This window comes from Lytechinus pictus, chromosome 19 (assembly GCF_037042905.1).
Source record: "Lytechinus pictus isolate F3 Inbred chromosome 19, Lp3.0, whole genome shotgun sequence".
NCBI classification, from domain to species: Eukaryota; Metazoa; Echinodermata; class Echinoidea; order Temnopleuroida; family Toxopneustidae; genus Lytechinus; species Lytechinus pictus.
The window spans coordinates 6,824,323-6,850,741 of record NC_087263.1 but is presented as its reverse complement, the minus strand read 5'-3'; the positions used below and the strand labels follow the sequence as shown (position 1 = coordinate 6,850,741).

Sequence of the window (26,419 nt, the reverse complement as noted above, 5' to 3'; positions counted from 1 at the left end):
TTTGAAATATTAATTTCATCTTAATATCACGAGGTCAAACACTATACCATGACGACATGTAAGACCAAACGGAATAGAACCTCTAATACTATATTTATCGAATTGTTTGTATGTTTTACACACTATAAACTCCACGCATATCCCAACAACGGTTGTTTTCGAAGAAATTTCAACGAGCTTTTGGGTTAAAGGAATGAATTCAATCATCCTTATACTGGTCATTACCACAGGAAACTTGAATTTTCGCACCCTGTTGTGCATCTTGCTCCATAAGAAACTTCGAAAACAAAGCAACATCATTCCCTTCAACGTTGTTCTTTGTGATTTCATTTCAATAGCTTTGCGTTTAGGCAGGTAAGAAGAAAATATCCGTTTCAATGCAGAGCCAGACATTTTCTCAACTTAAGATGCCAATATATATTAGATTTTACTTCTTTGATGCACAGAGTAACAAGAAAGCCAAGGGAAAAAGAAATACTATTATACATTTTTCGTCAGTCTTCATTTTCAGAAGAGAAATGCAAAATGGTTAATTTATTTCAATTCTTTAACGAATAATGACCAAAGCATGAGATAATCACGCACCACCAGTGGCGTACCTAGGATTTTCCACAGGGGGGGGGGGGGCAAAATCGGCCGCCAAAAAAATTGACAAGCCAAAAAAAAAAAAAAAAAAGGTCTTCAATCAAAAATAAAGGTTATTGTACCAGAAAGTATATTGACAAGCAAAAAAAAAAAAAAAAAAAAAAAAAAAAGTCTTCAAGCTCGTCAGGGGGGGGGGGCATAAAAGGTCTTCAAGCTCGTCAGGGGGGCAGTGATATGTATTTTGTATGGGTTGTAGCTCGTCAGGGGGGCAGAGTGCCTTTAGGATAGAACATGATCATAACAGAGCACAGTCCTATGTAATTATAATTTCTCATTTTTTTTAATTTAGTGTTTGCCCCCCGGGATTTTTTCTTGCCAAACCCCATTAGTATAACGCCGCTTAGTCTATTATTATGGTGGGATGAATTGTTGTGATAAGTAATAGAAGAGAAGTTCGATCACCTGGGAATTAGACTAAATGATAGTTTAGCCCAAAATTTGTCCAATAACCAACTCGATCGTCTACTATCATTCGGTCTACCATCAGTTCGTCCAATATCCATATGGTCTTATTGCCATAATTTCATCAACTCACCATTTCGTATAATAGCCAGTTGGTCCTCATTGGGCAAAATGAATAACAAGAAAATTGGTATTAGAGCAACTGGTCATGAGATGAAACGTCATAGACGAACTGGTGACTAGACGAAGTGATTATAGGACCAAATGGTTAACTGTTAGACGAAATGTTGACAGACGGAAAGGCATTAGACTAAATGAAGGTAGACCATGTGATGAGAGGACAAATTGGCAATTGGAACCTCAAAAACATTTAAAATTTAACGCGATGACTCCAATGAGAGCGTCCCCATAGCAACAAGACCACTTCACGTGAAGTGGTTATTGAAGCTAGTTCAGGATATTGTGATGAGGGCGCTAAGCGAAGAGTTCTTCTAGAATGGTTTCTTAATCTGGTTTAAACTAAGGAAAACGAAACCTTCAAAACAAGATATCTTGTGCGAAAACAGTCAAATCAAAGAAATAGATCAACGAAAGTTTGAAAAAAAATCAATTAATAATTAAGAACTTTCCCACTGTGTTATTATATACATTTCACTTAAACTGCCTCTTTGATCACATCTATCAGTAGATCGTGTGTTAATTCAATAGGAGGGCATGTAATACAGATTTTCAAAGAATTTAATATGGATAATGAGTTTGTATCACCATTTTGACATTTTGGGGGTATTTTATAGTCCATCAAAGTGAAAGTTGTTCACGTGTGGTGTGACATCACACATCTTTGTCGCATTGCCAATATAAGGATCTTCATAGCATTAGTGATCGCAATATTCAAATGCTCATCATTTTCTCATTATTTGTCCGATTTTTCTCAAACTTTCTTTGATCGTTATATTCTTTGATTTTTGTTATGTTTCCACACAAACCCACTTGTTTCAAATGTTTCATTCCCAGCTACTACTTTAAGAAAGCATACTGAGAATGGGGTCAATGTCAGTCTAGATTTTTCACAAGAGAGTAACATAAAAATTCATATCCATTTCATAAAAAAAACTAGACATGAGAATATCAGAATAACATATAAAGGTTATATATACCTTCTTCACATTCAGCACCATTACATAACTTCCATGTGACTAATGAAGAAATTATGATTATGACATGATTATAATAGAAATAATGATATCAAATCAATTACAATAAGTCATTTTTGCCGTACATCATTCTAAATAGAAGTAAAAAGGTAATTTTTTTTTTATATATTTGCAACCTCAAAAAAATGCACAACAGATCAAAATAAATATGCAATTGGACGGAAACGAAGGAGGCAGCTTAAAGGCGATTTAACTCTTCACTCAAGCCAAGGGTTCTGAGAGCAAAGGCTACAGTGACTTTTGTCCTGAAGGCCCTTAATGTTCTAGTCAATGAGTGAAGACCCTCTTATTGATCGAAGTTTCAATCAGGATCTCTGTCCGCTGACTCGAGAGCAGCCTGCCGTTATCATCGCCTTCCATTTCCATAGATTCATCTTCTGCCATTGACCTGGCCACGGAGGATTATCTCTAGTTAATGGGGAATCTGCGACAATGCTCAGCTCTCCCAGCAACATTTTATAATGATCCTCAATGGACAGGGCCCTTTACGTCTTTTGCTCGCCCCAGGATTGCAAGATCTGGAAATTGTTACACGTACAACTTTTCAGTGATTTATTTTGTAATAACATGTGAATATGATTGATAAATAAAATAAATAACATCAAATAAAAGGCACTCTAATAACGAAGAACTCATTTAGTACATACAAAACTTCTATAGTGACTGCACCTTGCAGAGCTGATTTTCAGCACCCCGAAGTGCAGTCACTATATACAAGCTACATTGGTGCTAAATCAGCACTACATTTTTATAGTGTAAAATCATGACCAATGACTCGGTCACTCACAAACTGATAACCGCAAATTAATCAGATTATTAATTCCCATATACAATCTTGCCTAGATTATAAGTTGATCTCTTGCTCAATTCACAGGCTATTTCTATAATAAATTATAATAAAAATATAATATAACGGAAATTAAAACCAACTCTTGTCCAATGCGTACGTGGCAAGAATCATTTCCTTAATTATTACAGTTGGTCACTCGACAAACACTAATCACATATAATGAAAGCCGTTTCAAATCCACAAGACAAGTCACACTTCACAAATAATCAAATTTTCATATTATATGCATACACCTAACAACATAGTTTGGTAACAAAATATATGGAATAGTTTCATAATGAAATTCAAGTATGATGGTAAGATATATATACTGCTATATCCAAATAGACAAGTAGCACTTCACAAATAATCGAAGTTTCCCATTATATCCATACAACAGTTGGGTAACAAAATATTTGGAACAATTCATAATGAAATTCAAGCATGATGGCAAGATATATAACTCTTATATCCGGATATATCAGGGTGTACACAAAAATTTGGAATTTAATAATAATATAGCACTTGACCATTACTGCACTGATGGGAAGGGGGGGGGGGGCTGGAAGGCCCCCTCAACGTTTCGCCGCAACGTTTGGTCTTTTTTTCGAATCTTCCGCATCTTTTAAGACCATATTTGCGACGTCCGGGACTGAGGGTGGGTGGTTCAGGAGTTCCGCAACATTATGGTTGTGCAGGGAAGTTGGAGTTAGAACTCCCACCACCAAAAAATACTTAAGAACTTGAATTCAGTTTCAATACATATAGTTTTTCAGCCAAAAACCATGAATGTATAAATCTTTTTTCTTATTACCCTTTCAAATTTATTAATCTTATGCTATTTATGTTCGCAACACTGTCACCGACAGATTTCCTCGAAAAACAATAAAGAACAATAAATGGTCGGATTTGCTAAATATACTACAAAGAGTATCAAGACCAGAAATAAGCAAATTTTGAGCTTTATCAAGTGATTTTTAGTTAAAGACTGATTTGTCACATAAACTATCATAATATTAATCAAAGGACCTATAAAAAAAGTTAAATAAAAATGTGGAGAGTACGTGTCAGGCGAAGTGCATTGCCAACGAGATCGGGGGGGGGGGGGGGGGTGGGGGCTCCGAGGCCCCCAGTATTTTCATGGAGCTAAATAGCTCAGTACAGTAAGGCTTAGTTGATGTTCTGTTTTATGGCGTAGGGTTTCAGCAATTTCGCCAAATATTCAGTGAATAGGGAACATAAAAACATGTTTGGTAAAAAAACAACAACAAAAAACGAGGTAATCAACATGTTTCATGACTAACATTGTGTAAACTGTACACAGAATCAGTCGCATTTTACCAAACAATCTTCACCAATATATTTCCACAATTTTTGCAGCTTTTCCCTAAACACACGCAATGAGGAATTTGGTTTGTTAAGAGCACATTCTTTACTCTTTGGTATGAAATGGCATTGGGCATGCTTGCATTAGAGAAGTCCTTTAACCCTATAAGGATTGGGGGAGGGTAATATATATATGAATACATTCACAAAAATGTATCTTCATACCATAACAAAAACATTAACTTGTACACCATCCCACTAAATACAATATCAAAATGTTGACGTCTTGATCAGTGTTACACATTTACAGAATAATAAATAAGATGGAAAGAAGGTCCCCTACATGGGATACAGTATAGATTGGGTATTCTCCACTTATTTATTTTCTACCTCTTCTTCTCGTTCTCCTTCTCCGCCCTTCAACCTCCTCATTCCCCTCCTCCTACTTTTCTTCTTTCTTCTTCATCCCACCTTCTCGCTTTTTTTTCTTGTTTTTCTAACTCCTCCCATTCTTCTTTTAATAGCCTTCCCCTTCTTGTTTTGTGTGTTCTCTCTTCTTCCCCAGTCTCCCTCTTCTTCGTCTTCTCTTCCTCCTTATTCTTCGTCTTCCTCCTCCTCCTCTTCTTCTTATTCTACCTTCTCTTCTTCTTGCTCTTGTTCTTCCTCTTCGTATTATTTGACCTTCTTTAACCCCTCCCTTTCCCCCCTCTCACTCAAATGACGTTTGCACAGATTCACTCCTACATCTACATCAACTCTCTGCATTGGGGTTATCGCCATTTTGATCCATTATGGGCGTGGCCACTGAATCGTAGGTGGGCGGAGACTCTGCAGGGGTCGGGGATGGTGGTTCGTAGGGCGGTGATGGATTTTGCGATTCCGCACAAACCCCATCAACATGGCTATCATTCGTAGCTGCGGCTGTGAAGCCAGCGGAGGCTCCCGTGGAGGTGGCGTTGGTCGGCGTGCGTCGACTGTGATAGCAGCAGCCGATGATACAACAGGTCGGTACGACTACTGCTACGGCGATAAGAAGGACCTCCCAGCCGGTTAGACTACTGCCATAACTAACATCTATAAAAGCAAAGCCAGAGCAGAACAGGGTTTAGTCACCATTCAAATTATGATTATTACGCTTTATTATTTCATTATGCCTTCATACATTATAATGCTTTATTTTCCAGAATACCTTTTTCAGACGTGATCACTTGTTTTATTTCTCAATAGAAATTTCTTCTTAGTGATTTTTTTCTATTCTATTCTTGTCCCAACTTTCTCCACAAAGAAGAGATTTGTTTTTTGTTTTTAATTTCAATACTTGTATTGCATTTATCATCAAGTTTTTATAGTTGTAACCTATTTTGTATAACATGTCCCCTTATGTATGTATGTATGCATGTATGTATGTGTATGCATGTATGTATGTGTATACATGTATATATATATATATATATATATATATATATATATATATAATTTATATGTATATATACACACATACACATATATATATAAAAATACAACTTAAACTCTGTACTGCAATATGCCTATATCAAGTCACTATTATCATTATTTCACTTCATGTATTTGAATTCACTTATTTCACTATGCATCTACGATTACTTAGTAACCTTTGTTTGTATCAGTCTCCTGATTGTTTTAACGAGGAATTATTTTGCAATAAACCGAAATGAATTATGAATCTGAAACCATCATACTATTACGTTCATGTATCAGGAATTCCATTATCTTGCAACCCTGTTACCCTGGTGAAAGCGACTAGCCGACTAGCAAAACCAGTGTCGGTGTAGCGGCGAATTCGGTACCTGGCAGATACGGTACTTGGCACACAATCCACCGGCGGATCGTGTTTCAACTCCGGCGGATTCCGTACCAATATCTCTTCGGCAGATATTGTTATTAATAATATTATTATTCCGCATTTATATAACGCTCAACACATCGGAACGACGTCTCTAAGCGCTTTACAGATATATCATATATTATATGTATTGCTGTCGTTCATGTACGTACCGTATATACGTATACATCATGTGGTACGTGGCTGCGCGCGATAATATATCTCAAACTAAATCACCCCCCCCCCCCCCATATTGCCAGAGCCGCGCATGCGCTGCCGAGGGTGACGTCATAATGAATACGCGTAGTCAATCTGAACCAAATCCGCCGAGGAACCAAATATGCAAACATGGTTCCAAGTATGAATGGTATCTGCCGTTATGAACGGTATTTGCCGGTGGATACCGTATCCGCCGGTGGCCAATATCCGCCGCTACACAGGCCGCACAGAAACGTTGTCAGCCTTACAGAGCGTTAACAGTAAGCCTATAGTCACATCTTTCGGATTGTTAAGTCAAACAATTTATTTCAATATGTAAGGAATGCATTGTTTTTACATTCGGCATCGCTGCCACATTACGATTGCAACAGAGCCTCTGTTAGAGCACTGTCAGCTCTAACAATGTTTCTGTGCCGTCAGTACTGTGGTTGATTGACATGAAGGCCGTCCTCAGTAAAATTTATTTTGTTTATGACGAAGGGGTTAAAGCTTTGCAGAGAGAGCAGTGTTTTCGCTCTCAAATTCTGAAGGGGGTGGGGGTACGAGGAGTTGTTTTTTCATTAAGTTAAACAATTATGGGTAACATAGGGATACTACTAGTCCATGTTTTTTACAGTAGTAATAACAAGATTGCTCGGTTATTATTTTGCGTAAATTAGACCTATATTAAATCCCTTAGTACTCTACAATGTACTCGTAGCTTTATTTTATTCTTTCTGTCTATTCGTATTATTCGGCAGGCATGCCCTCAGCTCCACCCCGATAATAATAATAATAATAACAATGATAACCAAACTAAAAACTAAACTCACCTGAAGTGTCATAATCTAATGTCTGGTCCACATACACGCATCTGGCGGTAGCTAGATAGGCTTTGCTGCAATCGCCGGAATAACCCCACGGACCATGTCTGCATTCATATATCTTATCGTGTTCAACACCATAAGACGAAGAGTATGACGGGCAGAATGAGAAACGGAACCAGATTGGACCATCAGATGTGTACTTCCCATCGTAGTTCATTAGGGTGCCTCCTTCTGACAAATCTGTATGCCCGAGCTGACGACAAAGGATCTAGGGTATTAAAAAGGGGGAAAATAAGGATGATAATTATGTCTTTTCGTTTTTGGTGGTTAAACTATGGAGCATACATGGTGATACATTTTTTTAGTGGGTGGAGGGGGGGGGGGGGTAGAATCCCAGGCCCCTCCCCCATTTATGCGCCAGTGCCTTGTAGGCCAACCTTAATAATAAATAAATGCATTTATATAGCTCCATCTATCTAGAAATATTCTATTCCGAGGCGCATTGATATTATTATTACCCCGGCCTTAGCTCGAGCTGCCTTTCAGCGTTCATGCATTCAAGGAAATTATCCTGCCGGGTACCCATTCACCTCCCCTGGGTTGAGTGCAGCACAATGTGGATACATTTCTTGCTGAAGGAAATTACACCATGGCTGGGATTCGAACCCACGACCCTGTTACTAAGTCCGAAGACTAACCCAGGTAACAAGCCAACGTTGGCTCCACGTTGGAAACTTGAAAGTCGTTGGACGTTGGAAAAACTTGATGGATTAACGTTGAATCGACGTTGGAAACTAGTTTGATGGAAAGATGATGGACAATCAACAATGACACGACGTTGGCAACGTTGGAAACTTGTTAGTTGGAGAGTTGTTGGACAGTCGACAATGTCACAACGTTGGAAACACGTTTGAATGGATAGTTGTTGAACAGCCAGCAAAGGCACAACGTTGGCAACGTTGGAAACTAGTTCGCTGGAAAGTTGTTGAACAACCGACAATGGCACAACGTTGACAAAGTTGGAAACTAGTTTGTTGGAGATTTGTTGGACGGTCGACAATGGCACAACGTTGGAGACTAGTAAGTTGGAGAGTTGTTGGACAGTCGACAATGTCACAACGTTGGAGACACGTTTGATTGGATAGTTGTTGACAGCCAGCAAAGGCACAACGTTGGCAACGTTGGAAACTAGTTCGCTGGAAAGTTGTTGAACAATCAACAATGACACGACGTTGGCAACGTTGGAAACTTGTTAGTTGGAGAGTTGTTGGACAGTCGACAATTGCACAACGATGGAAACTAGTAGGTTGGAGATTAGTTGGATAGTCGACGATGACACAAGGTTGGCAACGTTGGAAACTAGTTCGATGGAAAGTTGTTGAACAACCAACTATGGCACAACGTTGTCAAAGCTAGAAACTAGTTCGATGGAGATTTGTTGGATAGTCGACGATGGCACAACGTTGGAAACTGGTAGATTGGAGATTAGTTAGATAGTATACAATGACACAACGTTGATAAAGCTGGAAACTAGTTAGATGGGAGGTTGTTGAACAACTGACACTGGCACAACGTTGGAAACTGATAGATTGGAGATCAGTAGGATAGTCGACGATGACACAACGTTGGAAAGTTGTTGAACAACAGACAATGGCACAACATTGGAAACTAGTGTGTTGGAGATTTGCTGGACAGCCAACAACGTCACAACGTTGGAAACGCGTGTTTGATTGGATATATAGGTGTTGAACAGCCAACAAAGGCACAGCGTTGACTACGTCGGAAACTAGTTCGATGGAGAGTTGCTGAACAACCGACAAAGGAACAACGTTGGAAACTATTTTCTTGGAGATTTGTTGGACAGTCGACAATGGCACAACGTTGACAAAGGAGTGGAAACTAGTTTGACGGAGAGTTGTTGAACAACGGACAATGGCACAACGTGGACAGCGTAATTGGAATAGTTTATTGGAGAGTTGTTGACAGTTAACATTGACACAATGTTGGAAACTATAGTTTGTTGGATATTTGTTTGACAGTCAACATAATATCCCGGCATAATATACACAGTGTTGAGAACGTTAGAAACTGGTTCATTGGAGAATTGATAATGATATACAGACGACTACTCGCATAATTATTAATGGGGCCAAGGGGGGGGGGGTCGATCAAGTAAGTTTGCTTGTCTATCCATGTCACCCTTGGTATCCCCCAGCAATAAGGGGAAAAGAAATCGAGAGAGAAGGAAAATAATGGGAAGGGAAAGAGGAACTAAAACTAAGTCTAAGGGGAAAACAAAAATAAAGATGGGGTAGAATAAAGAGGCTGCATGCACCGGGGGATGCAAATGTGTCGATTAATATAGAAAATAAAGGAGAAAAACAAGAAAAAAAATGTAGTTCAAGACCAGAATTTCCAGAAACGCCCTCGTCCTTTGCAGCTGGCTCGGCCTTTCACAGTAAGTACGAGATAATTCATAGGCCTACCGTCACATAACTAGAAGAATTATTGAAGAAGGAAATACAAGCATCAAATGTGCCTATTTAAAAATACCATACTATTCTGATGCGCAGAATTAGTCTCGACGTCGGACTCCTTCTGTCATGTCTGTGTAGTCTGCTTCCTTCAATTTTGAACTTGAAGAATCTGGTAGAATTTGGACTGGATAGTGGATATAGACAATTGAATTCCAGAATATCTAGTGATCTGGAACAGTACTTATAAGCTGCATCAGTATTTAGGACCTACAATCTACAGTGGAATTTTCTTTGCACTTGCAGATAATCGGTAACTGCAACCATTGATCCCCTCCGAAAGATCCCGGAGTCAGCTTCTGTGCGCGTACAGTCCGACGCTACTATATTCGTGTAAGTAGTAGTAAAGTAGTACTTAACACCAGTCACTGCACAGTATAACATATACGGTACTAACTAACCTCGTAATTAGCTTGTGTGAGTGACTAATATAATACTAACCTCGCAATACGTGTGAGTGGGAACGAGTATGCGATACCAAGGGCGAGGCAACAGTCATTGGGTGATTTCAATAATTTCAAGTACAGTCATGACAGTGTTGAAATCTGGTGTTGGAGTTGTGACAACACCGTACTTGAATCAGGCTGGTGTTGAGATTGACCTTGGAAAATATGGTGTATTTCCGGCAGTTTGTGTTGAAGGCTGGTGTTGATTGTCATCTGCTGAACCCAACACTGCACTGTGGCTGCATGGTGTTGATGATCTACAAGCAATTTCCCCATTCAGCAACAGTGCACCGGCCCCCCCGGGGGGGGGGGGGGGCACTCGACCAAAAAAGTGGTAGGGGTGTGCCGCGGGCGAGGCAAAAAACGGGGCCTTGGAGCGGGCTTATTGTAAAAAGGAGGGTCCTCGGAACGGACTTCGGAACTACAAATGTTTGTGAAAACGGGGGTCCTCGGAACGGATCTCCGTATCTCTGTGAGTGCGTATGCATCCCTATGGAACGGGCAATCGTGCATGACGCAGCTAGCGCGGCCTCCGCCGGGTGCGCTCTCGCTTAGGCGATGGTCGAAAAGCGCTCTACGGCCGCTTTTCACCAAATTGCAGCTCCTTGTAGCAAATCAATGCGACCGGAACGGCGTGACGAAAAATATGCGAAGCTTTGGAACGGATTTCTTTCTTCTTTTTTCTCGATAAGAAGGAAATGCTATGCCTTGGAGCGGCTTTCTTTGTTCTTTTTCTCAAAAAGACAAAAATGCTATGCCTTGGAACGGAAATTTGAGTGTAAAAATGGGGGTCCCCTCCGCGGCACATACCCACTATGCATTATATACTGAGTGCCCCCCCCCCCCGGACCGGCCCCCAGGGATTGGGAGAATCGTGATTTAAAGTTCAGTGTTGGTGTTGATGAACTGTAGCTCACGAACAGGGGGCGAACACGACGAACCATCTCCGTAAAATTATCTTTTACATTTAAGATGAGAGCAAATCATTAGAGTTTTAATACATTTCAATGAAAAATAATATTACGCTTGGTGTTGGAGCTCAGTTCAGCAGCCCTTTCACGCTCTCAACACCGTACACCGTACTTGAAATCACCCAATGACTTGCTACCTGGCATTCCTGCCTTATTTATTATACGCTGCCTTGAATTGACCTGGTCGGTCCTGCCTGGCCTAGCCTGGACCGAGTGTTTTCCAACTGCAGTCAAACCTGTAGTTGCTATGTGAGGCATGCTACACTTGACGCTGAAATATCATTTAATAGTTATGGCACGAGCGAGACTGGGCCATGGCCATGCATATTGAGATATCAGTTGACTTCTATCTTAATAAAAAAAGAGGCACTCTTTAGTTACAGTAGGCAGTAGTTACGTTACTCTGAGTGAGGCCAAGTTACGCGACCTCCCTTTTAGATTTTGTAAATACTGAGAGACTGCAATTACACATGTGAGTTTTTGTGATGAATAAATATCACACGTAATTCTCTTGATTCCTCTTAATTATGTGAAGAGACTTGTAACAGAAAGAATGAAAAGAAATAAATAGCTGTAATAATAGTTGTAATGTTTTTTGATAGAATCATGAACAGGTTACAGATGATGATGGCACAGTGTTGAAAACTGTTTGATGGAGATGGTGCATCGTTGGATTTGTTTAAAATTAGACCAACAAAGAATCAACGTTACAACAACATTTAACCGATATTAGACAAACATTGAATCAACGTTTACGCTAACATTGGACTAAAGTTGAATCAACTTTCCATCAACATTGGACCAACATTATACCAACGTTGGATCAACGTCACCCAACGTTGGACCAACATTGGACCAACGCTGCCAAACCTGCCTCATCTGGACAATGATTATGCACTCATGAATATTCATTACATCAGTAAATGACCAAAATTTTAGGTAATATTGCTATAATAATTAGAGTATTTATGTTTATTCAATATTTCCACCATGAAAAGTTTCAGAAAAGTATGTGGCTCCATTACCATATCATTTATAATCAAAACATATTATTCTAAGTGAAATATTCAAGGTTAAGTGTGGAAAATGATATTAACTGTATTCTGCCAAGTATAGCAAAGTTGCTCTATATATAGGAGTCAATGACAGGATACAGTGGATAGGTGTAGGATGATAGGAATAGGATATAGGATTAGGATGTAGGGTTTTAGGATAGGATAAGACATGATGATAAAGATTAGAGTGAAGAGTTGTAATGGTAGACTTCACCTTGAAACCAATTAATGTTTTGTTAATTACTGCCATACGTTGGAATAACGTTGGAGCAATGTTGGAGCAACGTTGTGACAACGTTGTAACAATGTTGGAGCAATGTTGCCAGACAACGTTGGAGCATTGTTGCTGGACAGCGTTGAACCAACGTTGTAAACATAGTTGGACTGACGATGTATGCAAGTGCACGTCCATCGCTGCTTCAACGTTGCCCATCAACGTTGCAGCAATGCTGTTATTGATGACTCAGCCGACATTATACCAACGTTGGAGCATTGATGGTGGACAACGTTGAACTGACGTTGGAAATGTTGTTGGTCTGACGATGTATGGACGTGCACTTCTATCGATGATGCAACGTTGCTTACCAACGTTGTAGCAATGTTGTATTTGACTATTTAGCCAACATTGGATCAACGTTGCCAGACAACGTTGAACTGACGTTGGAAATGTTGTTGGTCTGACGATGTATGCGCGTGCACTTCTATCGATGATGCAACGTTGGCCTGCCAACGTTGAGGCAACGTTGGGAAAAAATTTCCCAACGTTGATCCAACGTTGGTCCAACGCTGTATTGTTACCTGGGAATCCACTGGGCCACAACGCTCCACCTTCTATAATTTGTTTTTAAAAATATCATTAAAATTTTGTTGATACATGTCATGTTACTCGATGAGAATCAAAGCAAAAAAAACGACACAGGAGTCCTGCCTTTAAATCTTGCCAGGTTCATAATGTTTAAGGTTTTATGAGCTGTCTTAAAGCAGGATGGCAAAATATATTCATTTGACAAACCCAAGCTAATAGAGAATAGTGTATGCATATGGATGGCTATCTAACACTGACTCTAGGAAGAGCAATCAGGTCACTTCCTTTGCCGAAACGGAAAGGAAATATCCCTTAGCGTTTGGAAGTATTTGCTTACACAGTAAAATATATCGGGTAAAATTTTAACCTGCACAAGGGTAATTATGTGTCAAACAAATTTGGGGCCGTATTTTACCCAATGCAGGAAGCATATTGTCCAGTAAGGTTAAAAGAATAAGCCGCAATTACTTTAGATTTAGAATGGCCAAAAATTTCGTCATACTGGATGAATAAAAATGCCCAATGTTGGTTGGACACATAATAACCCTCATGGAACACTTTTACCTAATATTGTTTAGAGTGTAGCGGAAGAATTCGGGTTATTTTATTGTTGAAGGTTGAATGAGATCTTACCATGAGATTTTTTCATACATGTTGATCTATTTTTTTTAATGAGCACTTTGACATACATCGCTCTTGTCAAATATGAAATACCAGATGTATTTTCTATCCACTGGAAGTATTCAATAGCCCAGGTTCCCTAATTTCATCCTTTCTTTGGATGATTTCTTTTAAAAGTATGATATTTTAATATTGCACTTTTATCCCCATAAACATACATGTTCATGGGGGAAATGTTAACATGTGTGACATATATGATGCACAACATTTTGAGCAATGTAGTCTAGTAATATATGCTTATACGAATCGTAATTTTTTTTTATTGCAAGTACTTTTCTTCTCAGGCATTTCATTTCCTCTTCTCAAATGGAATTATATGCTAGCTACTAACTACTCTGTATTAAAGGTCAAGTCCACCCAAGAATAATGTTGATTTGAATAAATAGAGTAAAATCAAGGAAGCATTAATTATGCTGAAAATTTCATCAAAATTGGATGTAAAATAAGAAAGTTATGATATTTTAAATTTTCGCTTATTTCTCACAAAACAGTGATATGCACAACTCAGTGACATGCAAATTAGACAGTCGATGATGTCCCTCACTCACTATTTATTTTGTTTTTTATTGTTTGAATTATACAATATTTCAATTTTTACAGATTTTACAATAAGGACCAACTTGATTGAACCATATAGTATTAAACAATGCTAATTGCACATGTTCAGGGAGGAATAAATCGTTGTTTCGCACGACAATAGGGAAAAAATTGGAATATTTCATATTTCACATAATAAAATACAAAATAAATAGTGAGTGAGTGATGTCATCAGTCTCTTCATTTGCATACCGACAAGGATGTGAATATAACTGTTTTGTGAAATTAAGCGAAACTTTAAAATATCATAACTTTCTTATTTTGAATATGATTTTTGGTGAAAGTTTCAGTGTTATGCTTGGTGGATTTTTCTCTTTTTATTCGAATCAATTTTTTGTTGGGGTTGACTTGTCCTTTAATAACTATTTAAAAAGGCATATTTTAAGACTAACTATTAAAGCAAATACGAAACCAATAGCGCCATCTCGAGTCCTCAACTACTCATACCTGGCCAGTTTCCTGACACATAATGCTAGTGTAGTCTATAGTAATATAGACCCACTTGAACGATAACATGTTCATGAACCACTCAATACATTTATACTGCAATAATTATGTTACCAAGTTGCAAAAGAATGACTTTTCCTCTTAAAACATTTCAGTTTCTCTATACAAATACAATTATAGGTCAATTTATTCTCTGTAGTATTAGTAGATATCTGAAAATGTATATTTTAAGACTATGTATTTAAAACACAGTCAATGAGAGACCACACACAGTTCACTCCCCCTTTAATAACACAGCCATGCAATGAGAGACCACACACAGGACATTTCCCCTTTAATAACAGTCAATGAGAGACCACACACAGTTCACTCTCCCTTTAATAACACAGCCAATGCTCCATTTAATAACGCAGCCAATGTGAGACCAAGTTCACTCCCCCTTTAATAACACAGTCAATGAGAGACCACACACAGTTCACTCCTCCTTTAATAACACAGTCAATGAGAGACCACACACAGTTCACTCCCCCTTTAATAACACAGTCAATGAGAGACCACACACAGTTCACTCCTCCTTTAATAACACAGTCAATGAGAGACCACACACAGTTCACTCCCCCTTTAATAACACAGTCAATGAGAAACCACACAAAGCGTTGATCAGTTTGATACCTCTTTCAACAATGTGTTCATGCATAGTGCTATACTATTAAAATCAAACAAGAAAACTATGGCTCGTATTCTGAAGTCAGGTTTAACTTAGACCATGGTCTCACTCTGTGCTAAAATTATGGGAAGTCAAAAGTGTCGAACTTTTAATAAGTTGTATGTTTCTTATGTTTACTGTGCTCTTTCCTGATTCACCGATGGTGAAGACAAGCATCTATGTATATTTCCTAGACAATTATGAATGGTGGGAGAGCCAAATGAGCTGAAATATGATATCTCTACCGTTAGTGATTTACGTAACATTTGGCCATCCATACTTAAATCACAACTTTAAACCTGAGTTTAAGTTAAACCCGACTTCAGAATACGGGCCTATGAGTCAAACTTGCATCGCCAAAGCTTGTTACTCACCTCATATTGGTAAAAGCTAGCGTCGCAAATTGGACCCCATACTCCATCATGGTATATTTCAATGACTCCATAATTCCTGTTTACCACTCCATTTTCATCTCGGAACCTCATCGGGTGGTTAGCGACACTTTCTGTGGAATTTAAATTAAAAAAAATAATAAATCATTATAGCTCCACCTGAAGTGAACAGTGTATATTTTTAGACATTTTCACTCCAAAAAGAGGTAAATCCACTCTCAAAAGATGTAAATCTCACTCTAAAACGGCTGGTTCGTCTCACTCTGAGAAAAGTGTGACTAGGGACCAGATTTGCATTTATCTTTGCTTCCTTACATGTTCTGAAGTTAAGTCATCTCTGTTCTTGAAATTCAATTTCTTCTCCGGAAATGCCATTACCTTTTCTTTTTTTCATTTTGTTCACGGACTTAACGAACCTCACGCACAACATGGCAAACAACATTTCTTTGGAACATCTGGCGAACTAGGGTTTTCACTTTTTGGATTATAAATCATTTTGCTACAATTATATTTTCAGTGATACGAATTTGTCAACTTTCGGACAGTATACAGACTTTGTGTCAACCTATTAAAAAGTAGCGAACACTATTTATATTTTTTTTTTCTTCAGACAACATGCATAGAGTACACCATCAAAATACTTGTATAGCATCTTAGGTAACTGTATGGTGCATGACATTAAATGTCAAGTCCACCACAGAGAATGTTGATTTGAATCAATAAGATAAATCAAACAAGCATAACACTGAAAATTTCATTACAAGTGGATGTAAAATACATTTCAAAGTTTCGCTTTTTTTCATAATACAGTTACATTCACAATATTTTATGCAAATGAGAAAGTCGATGATGTCCATCACTCACTATTTCTTATGTTTTTTTTAATTGTTTGAATTATAGTAAAATTTCATTATTTACAGATTTCACAAAAAGGACCCGTTTCAAGTTATATTATGAGTCAGAAACAAACATAATTACACAGCTTCTGTATAGTCGAGAGAGTAGCATTTAATAAGTACTAAAGGTTTGTAGCGCCCTCATTTGGCAGGATAATTACATGCTCCTCAAATATCATAAATATGCCGATATTGTAACATCCTCCCTTATTTGAGCTTTGTGCTAGAGAGAATGTAGATAATTTAAAAAATATCAATGATAAACCAAATAATTAAATGTATGTAAATATTTCTAAAATATAAAACCAAAATACCAGTTTATGAGACTTTCACATTTTTGTAGTTGCAGAAAAATAATTGAGTTCAAAACAGTTCTTCCAGTTGCAAACAAAATGTTTTAAAAGTCCAGGTTAAAGGGATTGTCCGGGCTGAAAATATTAATATCTTAATACATAGAGTAGAATTCACTTAGCAAAATGCCGAAAATTTCATCAAAATCGGATCACAAATAATAAAGTTATTGAAGTTTAAAGTTTAGCAATATTTTGTGAAAACAGTCGTCATGAATATTCATTAGGTGGGCTGATGATGTCACATCTCCACTTTCCGTTTTCTTATGTTATTACATAAAATCATATTTTTTTCATTATGTCATACTTGTGTGAATAATATGTCTCCCTTATAATGAAATAAGTTGCAGCAATAAATATCTAATGCACTAAATCAGATGTCAATCCATTTTTTCTAGTTCTTGGAGGAAAAAAAATGAATAAACCTATTTTCATATAATAAAATACAAAAGAACAAGTGGAGATGTGACATCATCAGTCCACCTAATGAATATTCATGACGACTGTTTTCACAAAATATTGCTAAACTTTAAAATTCAATAACTTTGTTATTTGTTATCCGATTTTGATGAAATTTTTGGCATTTTGCTCAGTGAATTCTACTCTATTTATTAAACTATAAATTCTTTCAGCCCGGACCATCCCTTTAAATTGTCCAGGTATTTCACAAAATAAAAAGTCCAGATAGATGAGTTGATAAATGAGTTGGTTGTTGGTTCAGTTCTGACTTCAAAATTTGCTTGAGTTAAAAAAAAGAAGCAAAAACTTGTTTAAGAAATATTAGCGTTCAGTTTGTTTATTTCACATTCACTCTCTTTCCTTCTTTGGTTTAAATGTTCAAAATGTAACAAAATCCCTCATCTTAAGCGGTTCGCATCGTTGACGTCTAGATCGTCTCAGGGAAGCTGGGTTGGCTGGTTCTGTTTCTGAGGTATTGCATCACGCGACTTCTCCGGACTGTTAATATCCGCAGTCTGGGACATCTGGGTCCTAGTATGGGAAGTATGGCGCTCAGTAGTTGGTACATCAGGTTGAGAATTACCATCAGAAAGTCTCCAGTTGAACAGAGCAGGACCAGTGTCATGTACATATTGTGGTTCAGTTGTGGCTCTGAAGTGTTCTCTGATCCTTCTGAGAACCTGGCTCTCACAGCGAACTTCATAGGGACGGTCATCCAGTTTTTTTAAGGATAACTGCTTTCTTCCACTTCTTGTCATTGTTGAATGGCTGGACTCGTACGGCTGCTCCTTGTGAGAGATCTTTCAACTTTCTTGTATCTCTGTTGAAATACTTTGCTTGACATTTCTGGATTTCTTTCAGTCTCTCAAGATCAGTCTGTGGGTTGCGATCAGGTGCAAGCAACCGAGTCGAAGTGGGGAGGAGAGTACGAGTCCGACGACCCATGAATCTCTGGGCTGGACTACTCTGGATACCTTGTGTAGTGGTGTAGCGAATGTTGAGTAAGGCTAGATCAACATCATCTCCAATATCCTTGCATCTTGTAAGTAGTCTTTTTGCAGTCTTGACAGCAGACTCTGCTTTGCCATTAGCTTTGCTGTTGTAGGAGAGATGGTATTGTGCTCAACTCCAAGCTCCTTGGCAAATTCAGCAAAGTCTCTTGAGGAGAAAGGAGGACCATTGTCAGATACAATGATGTCAGGTACTCCATATCTCCCAAAATGATGTTTGAGTCTCTTGATGACTGCATGGGCAATTGTCCTCAAGCTTTTCCATCTCAAAGAAGTTGGAGTAATAACAAACCATGATGAGATAGGTTTTATTACCATGATGGAAAAGATCAATTCCCATCTTGGCCCATGGTCTGTCAATAATCTGGTGAGACATCAGAGGCTGGGCAGGCTGTGAGATAGAGTTTTCTTGGCATGTGGCACATGTTTGAATAAATTCCTTGATTTCTTTACTCATGCCCGGCCAGTAGAGATGATCCCGAGCTCTCCTCAAAGTTGACTCGACGCCATTGTGACCACGATGTAACCCCTCTTTCATCTTGTGCCTGACTTGTTTTGGGACTACAAGCCGTTCACCCTTGAAGATTAGATCATCACTGACAGAAAGTTCATCTCTGAAACCAAAGTATGGGGTAAGTGACTGAGGAAGTTGTGACTTGTGATCTGGCCACCCTTCAAGAATGGTGTCTTTTGAGTTGGCAGAGTGTTGGGTCATTGGCAGTCTGTCTCTTTATCTCTGCTATCTTGTCATCAGGGAGTGCCAGGTGGTTAACAGCATTCACCACTTCTAGATCATGTTGTCCACTCTCATAGGGAAGAGAAGCACGGCTAATAGCATCAGCCAGGACGTTGTCCTTGCCCTTGAGATATCTCACTTGTATGTCATATGCAAGAGCTCGTAGCAGTAACCCTTGCAGACGCTTTGGAGCTCTATCCAGGTGTTTATTGCAGATGCTTTCAAGAGGTTTGTGGTCAGTGAACACAGTTATTTCACGGCCAAAGTTGTATTGATTCCATTTCTCCAGTACAAATACTATACCAAGCGTTTCTTTCTCAATGACAGAGTATCTGGATTCGGCATCACTCAGCATTCTGCTAGCATAGACTATCGGTCTACCATCTTGTAGCATAACCGCACCCACGCCTGTGGAGCTGGCATCTCTCTGAATTTCTAGCGGTTTACTATGATCGTAGAAAGCCAACACAGGTGCTTGTACTAGCATCTCTTTCAACAGCTTGAAAGCTTTGTCGTGGTTGGAGTCCCAAGTCAACCATGAGTTGATATGTATCAAGTCATTGAGAGGTTTCATCACATCTGATAACTTAGGTATGTATCTGGATAGGTAGTTTACCATGCCACCCAAGCGATGGATGTCATCTTTACAGGAAGGATCGCTCATGTTCAGGATAGCTTCAATCTTTGATGGATCAGGTTTGAGTCCAGAGTTGGATACTACGTGGCCAAGGAATGAGATTTCCTTCAGTCGGAACTGACATTTCTCCTTGTTCAACACAATGCCAACAGCTTGACATCTCCTCAGTAGACAATGTAGTCGGGCATCATGCTCAGCGTCACTGTTGCCCCAGATGATGATGTCATCGGCCACACAGCGGACTCCATGAAGACCATCAAGTGCTTGGTGAAGCCTCTTTGGAAGATTTCACTACTGACTTTCAAACCAAATGGAAGACGTTTCCATCTGTACCTTCCCCAGGGTGTGGCAAAAGTCGTCAGTAAACTAGACTTTTCATCTAACTCGCAGTGAAGGTATCCGTCTTTCAAGTCGCAGATTGAAAAGACTGTAGCATCTGAAAGCTGAGGTAGAATATCATCTAAGACAGGTAAGGGGCAGTGTTCCCCCTTGAGCATGATGTTGAGAGGTCTGGGGTCTAGACAAACACGTACTTTACCAGAATTTTTCTGCACCACAGCCATCTGATTTACCCAATCAGTTGGAGAGCTGACTTCTTCGATGATGTCTTTTGCCTGAAGATCATCAAGTGCATCCTTTACTTTGCCTTTCAAGGATTCAGGGATGATTAGATAGATAGATAGATAGATAGATAGATAGATAGATAGATAGATAAATTTTATTTTCACACGGTAAAAAACCCAAACAGATACATAGTCTGATTTGCATTGGGGCCGTGCCATGAATAAAATGTACAAAGTAAAAGGCACCCAATCTTAGTATACATGAATAATACATAAAACATAATAATCGTTATTATTACCAGGTGATAATACAAAGACAGTAAGTTTATACAAATAATTACGAATTGTAATCAAATGACAAATTAGTAATATACAGAATACCTTCAATATGAATGCATAATACAGAAAATATAACATTATTATAGGGTGAAATATTACTCAGATACATAATTATAAATGGATTAATTTGAATTACTGATAAAAAAAACTATGTCTAACAACACTGCACACTCACCCTTACACACAAACAGATACACACCACACATCCTTGCATACACCCGTCATCATTAGGTCTCATCCCTTTGATTTAACGCATACAGGTATACGGGAAAAAAAAAAAATATATACATACATACCCTCCCCCACCAACCTATCCCTTTGTGATTCACTTCCTTGAATTAGCTAATGCCCTTTTGAAACTGGTAGTGGTATTAGATTGTTGCATTTGGATTGGTAGTGAGTTCCAGCATTGAGCCCCCCTGAACGTAAAAGTTTTCTTACCAGATTCGGTTTTTGCTTGGGGGATATTTAAAGTTAGTGGACCTGACCGTGTATTATATGTATGCGTATAAAATGAAAATCTTTCAATTAAATATGTTGGTGCCTGTCCTGTCATTATTTTAAACATAATTATAGCAATGTTGTCTCTTCTGTTTTCTTGTAGCGTTACCCATTTTAATTTATTTAAATTTTCTTTGGAAGATGAATACCATGGAGATCGATTTATCATTCGGGCAGCCCTATTTTGTAGCTTTTAAAGAATTTTCTGATTAATCAACCCGCAGGTACCCCATACAGCATCGCAATAGTTAAAATGTGACATTATCAGGGAATTATAAACAATGATCAGATCCTTTTCGTCGACGAAGTTCTTTATAGACTTTAACATGAATAAACCACCGTTTACTTTCTTCTGAACATAATCAATATGGTTTTGCCATGTTAAATTAGAATCAAGGATAACACCTAAATATTTGCATTCATCTACCTTACGCAATGGAGTATTATCAATATGTATCTGAAACATATCATTTTTAATTTTACAGAGCCTTTGTTTGGTACCTAGCACAATGTACTCGGTTTTATCGATGTTTAAATGTAGTTTATTTTTAATCAGCCATTTTCTTATGTTTTCTAGATCTTCATTAATCTTAAAACATATTTCAGTGGGGCTTTTGCCTGAGCAATAAATCATCGTATCATCTGCATACAAGCTAACTTTACAATGTTTCAAAATGGACGGTAGATCATTAACAAATATGATAAAAAGTAGGGGTCCCAATATTGACCCCTGGGGAATACCACTCAGGATAAGGCGAGTTTGAGATATATGGCCACTGACTCTTGTAACCTGCCCTCTTCCCTTTAAATAATTCGTGAACCAGTTTATTGACACTCCATCCAGACCATACTGACATAGTTTATCGATTAACAATTCGTGATTTACAGTAACAAACGCTTTGCGCAGATCAAGCTTTACAGCACATACAACATTCCCGTTATCAAATTCATTAAACCAATCATCGGTGATTGAAAGCAGTGTTGTCATGGTTGAATGAAGGGGCCTAAAGCCTGATTGGGAAGCATTCAAGAGATGATGAGAATTAAAGTAATTGTACAATTGGTTAAAAACTATTCTTTCTAAGATTTTTGATAAGATCGGTAAAATAGAAATCGGTCTAAAATTATTAAGTTCATTAGAGCCTCCTTTGTGTAATGCAGTCACGATGGCATTTTTCCACATTTCAGGAACTTCACCGAATATAAAAGACAAGTTTATTATATGTGTTAAGGGCCGAGTGATATATTCGGCAACTAATTTGATCAGTTTAGCGGGTAACTATGATTCTAGCTTTGCAGACAGTAGGCATTGCATCATCCGTACCTGTCAGATGAACATGACTTCAAGGCAGAGTGCCAATTGAAGAAGACGAGAACACATCAGGATACTTGTCAGGTATTATCTCAGCAATGATCCCAGGAACTATGCTGCGTACTAGCTCAAGGGAATCATAATGAACAGTAATGAGCTGCATCTTTTCCCCTGTTGTTTTGCTCAACAGTGGAGGTAGATCTTCCTCTACCACGATATATTCAACTTTGTATTTCTTGCCAGTAGCAAGATTTCTGGTTATCACCTTACACTTGCAAATAGCCTGAGTTGTAGCTTTATTCCACATAGATAGACAGATGTTTGCACTCTGAACTACATCCTCCTTTTTCTAGATACTTTTGTGGTAGAAGATTCACTGTTGCACCTGAGTCCAGCTGGAACGGTACCCTCTGATTGTTGATAAGCATGTTACAGATAATTGGCTCTTTGTCCATATCCACTGCATTAATTTGCACAAAACTAATGCTTTCAGCTGAGGATGAGTAGTCATCATCTCCGACATGGTGAACATTCCTGGTCTTGCACACTGAAGATCCTTTAAAGTGATTAGGCTTACTGCAAGCTTTGCACTTTTGTCCCCATGCTGGACAGGACTCTTTTTTCATCTCATGAATCCTGTTACAGAACTTGCACTTCTTAACCTCTGATTTACCTTTCTGTAGATCTTTCCCCTTTGGTTTCTGCGTGCTATTCTTTTTTTCTTCCAGACTGTGGGAAATGTTTCTGTCCAACCTTATGTATGTCTTCATTCTTTTGACTCATAGCTTTCATTTGGACAGATGAAGCCTCTACAGCTTTACAAACGTCTATAGCAATCGTGAGGTCAAGGTCAGATCTCGAAATGAGTAGTTCTCTCATATGATCATCACGCACACCGAGTAGGACACGATCAACAAGCAGCTTGTCTTTCATACAATCACATAATCCACACGTTTTGCTCATCATACGAAGAACCGTGACATACTGCTCAATGAATTCACCACTCTCTTGATTGCGCTGGTTGAATTTAAATCTCTCAAAGAATTCCCTGCTCTCCGCAAGGAAATGTGTGTTAAACTTGTCCATAATCACAGAACATTTGATGCTTTTAGCCTCAGTAGCAAATTTCATGCCATTGTAGACGCGAAGACATTCCGGTCCAACACTGTGAAGGGGAAGGGCAGTCTGATAACGATCAGGTTGTTGAGAGAGATTTGTGAGAATGGAGTAATTTTCCCATTGCTGGCTCCGCATTTTCCACTCCTCTGCAACATTATTTCCAGCAGGCGCATTTAAATGCCCAGGGGGTTGAATGACAGGCTTAGCAAAAGTAGCTCCAGCTGAAGCTCGGAAGGAGACCCATCACTATGACTATCAGTCATCATGCAATCAACAGTAGTAACAGTATGTCAGAATGGTAATTCACACCAATAGCGATACTGAATGTAGAAAACAGTACACAGACTCACATATGTGGGACACATGCAGGAATGACTCTCAGAAAGCTAGCGAAATCCAGGTCAAATCACAGTCTGCAGATGCATGATAGACTTCAGGGAGAAGAATAATAACTGCTCTACGGAAATATGTAACTTTTTACCGCTGCCATCATGTTTCAAGTTATATTATGAGTCAGACATAAACAGAATAACACAGCTTCTGTATAGGCGAGAGAGTAGCATTTAATAAGTACTAAAGGTTTGTAGCGCCCTTTTTTTGCAGGATCATTACATATGCTCCTCAATTCTCATAAACATGCAGATATTGTAACAGGACCAACTTGATTGAACCATAAAATGTTAAAACAATGGCAATTCCATACTTTTAGGGAGGAATAAAACTTTGATTCACAGAACAATGAGAAAATTAAAACATTTCATATTTCATATAATAAAACACAAAGAAAATGTGAATGACGCCATCCATTCTCTCATTTGCATATAACTATTTTGTGAAATTAATAGAACTTAACAATGTCGTAACTTTCTTATTTTACATCCGATTTTGATGAAATTTTCAGTATTGTGCTTGTCAACTTTTTGTTGGGGTAGACCTCTCCTTTAGAATTGTTTTTAGAATACAAGTATTAATTATGTCGTCAAAGTGTAAACATCACATAATTCTTTTTTACCATATGGAAAACATAGCACACTGACTTCATGCGATTGTTGGCGGGTCGAATTGGGTCCACTCAAATCTAGTCTGTAGCAATCGGTTATCTTCATATCGCTATCAGAACACGATATGTCGTCTATAAGAATCGGCCGAGAAGACCGTGCGAATTCGAATTTGTCGTACATATCGTACTGTGCTCCCGCAAAGCCAAGATGGCGACACGCTGTATCTTGGGAATCACTTGAAAAGTATCCTGCAGCTACATAGCCCCACTCGCCTTTGAGAAAGACCTCAAGACGACCTTGCTCACTGAATCTGTTTCCGGTCATTCGAAGGTCAAAGTCTGACATAAAAAATAAGAAAATAGCCATGCATTTATCACTATGATATCAAATCACCAAAATAGGATCGTTATTTTATATTTGACACGTTTGAAGGTATCCTTCCTGTTAATATATTTTAACGATTTCAAATGAGGTGATGACGATAACTCTTGGATTGGAATGCTCGTAAGCATGAATCATGAATATATACATCTTATTATATGGTATTATCCTAATCACGATCTATCATTCTAGACACTCTTCATGCTGGCTCTTATTGCTATGATCGCAGCCTCTAATTGAGGTACCACCTTATATCAAGTCGTTCCTCGACGAAAACGACTCCATAATTGAAACCAAAAGCTCTGTTATAAGACAGCCTACCATAGAGAAAACGAGACTACCCTTAAAAACAGAAAGGACCTAGACATCTGGACGGTTTGAAAACAAAATTGCGTCCAATGCGTGATCACATAGATGCCTACTTTAATACACCGACTTTAATGAGTGTGGATTCTTGGCCCCTTTACTGCCTTACAAATATAGATAAATAAAATGGAGGCTTTATGTACATTATTTGCTTGTATCTATAATGTAAACATGTGTTCAATTTCACTGTGTATATTTTTATGTAAGAATAGCTTCATATGTTTAATACAGTATGTTTATTATTTTCACTTGGAAGTTGTGAACGAAAAAAATTCTGACTTAGATGAATGAAGACGAACTTTGAACTTTGAATATTTACGCCACCGTACTCACCGATTGGTGGCCCACAAACAACCTGCGCTATATGTTCAGGGTTGCATCGGTCAGCTCTGGGCACTACTGTAAACGTACAATCTCCTATCTGGTCTTCTGTTCCGATGCAATGATAGTCATGGTAATAGATGGTCCCAGATAATGGACCAAGAGAAACAGGCTTTTCATTGGATCCATGCTGGTATCCTAATTGTCGACAGAGAACATCCGCTTCTTTATCACTCCAATCCGAATCGCAAATCAGGCCAGGCTCAGATTCAGCTCGGTATTCAACGACGCCTTCGAAACTACCGGATCCGCTCAGGAGTTTTACAACAGCTGAAGGCTCTGTAGTTTTCGGGGGGGGGGGGGGTAAATAGAAACAATATGGCTTGACACTGGGCTAAGGTAACATTAACGTCCTAATCACATCATAGCTACCTGCTTACAAAACTCCGAAGTGATTATGTTGGACAATCAATGGAATTGTCATTCTTTGAG

The 26,419-nt window shown here is 38.5% G+C and overlaps 1 protein-coding gene across 2 annotated transcripts in view; it reads right to left on the bottom strand.

The window, feature by feature from the left end:
- Window positions 1–2,134: 2,134 nt before the first annotated feature.
- LOC129282654 (scavenger receptor cysteine-rich domain superfamily protein-like) overlaps window positions 2,135–26,419 on the bottom strand; it is a 39,100-nt gene continuing 14,815 nt past the window's right edge. The window contains exons 5-10 of one of the 2 annotated variants that reach the window (XR_010296569.1): window positions 25,940–26,266; window positions 24,871–25,197; window positions 15,919–16,049; window positions 7,309–7,570; window positions 3,279–5,490; window positions 2,135–2,779 (exon numbers count right to left, since the gene is read on the bottom strand). Coding sequence is in view for 1 of the 2 variants with exons in the window: in XM_064113702.1 (XP_063969772.1) it covers window positions 5,168–5,490; window positions 7,309–7,570; window positions 15,919–16,049; window positions 24,871–25,197; window positions 25,940–26,266 (1,370 nt within the window). In the remaining variant the exon portion in view is untranslated. The other variant, XM_064113702.1, reaches the window with a different exon arrangement.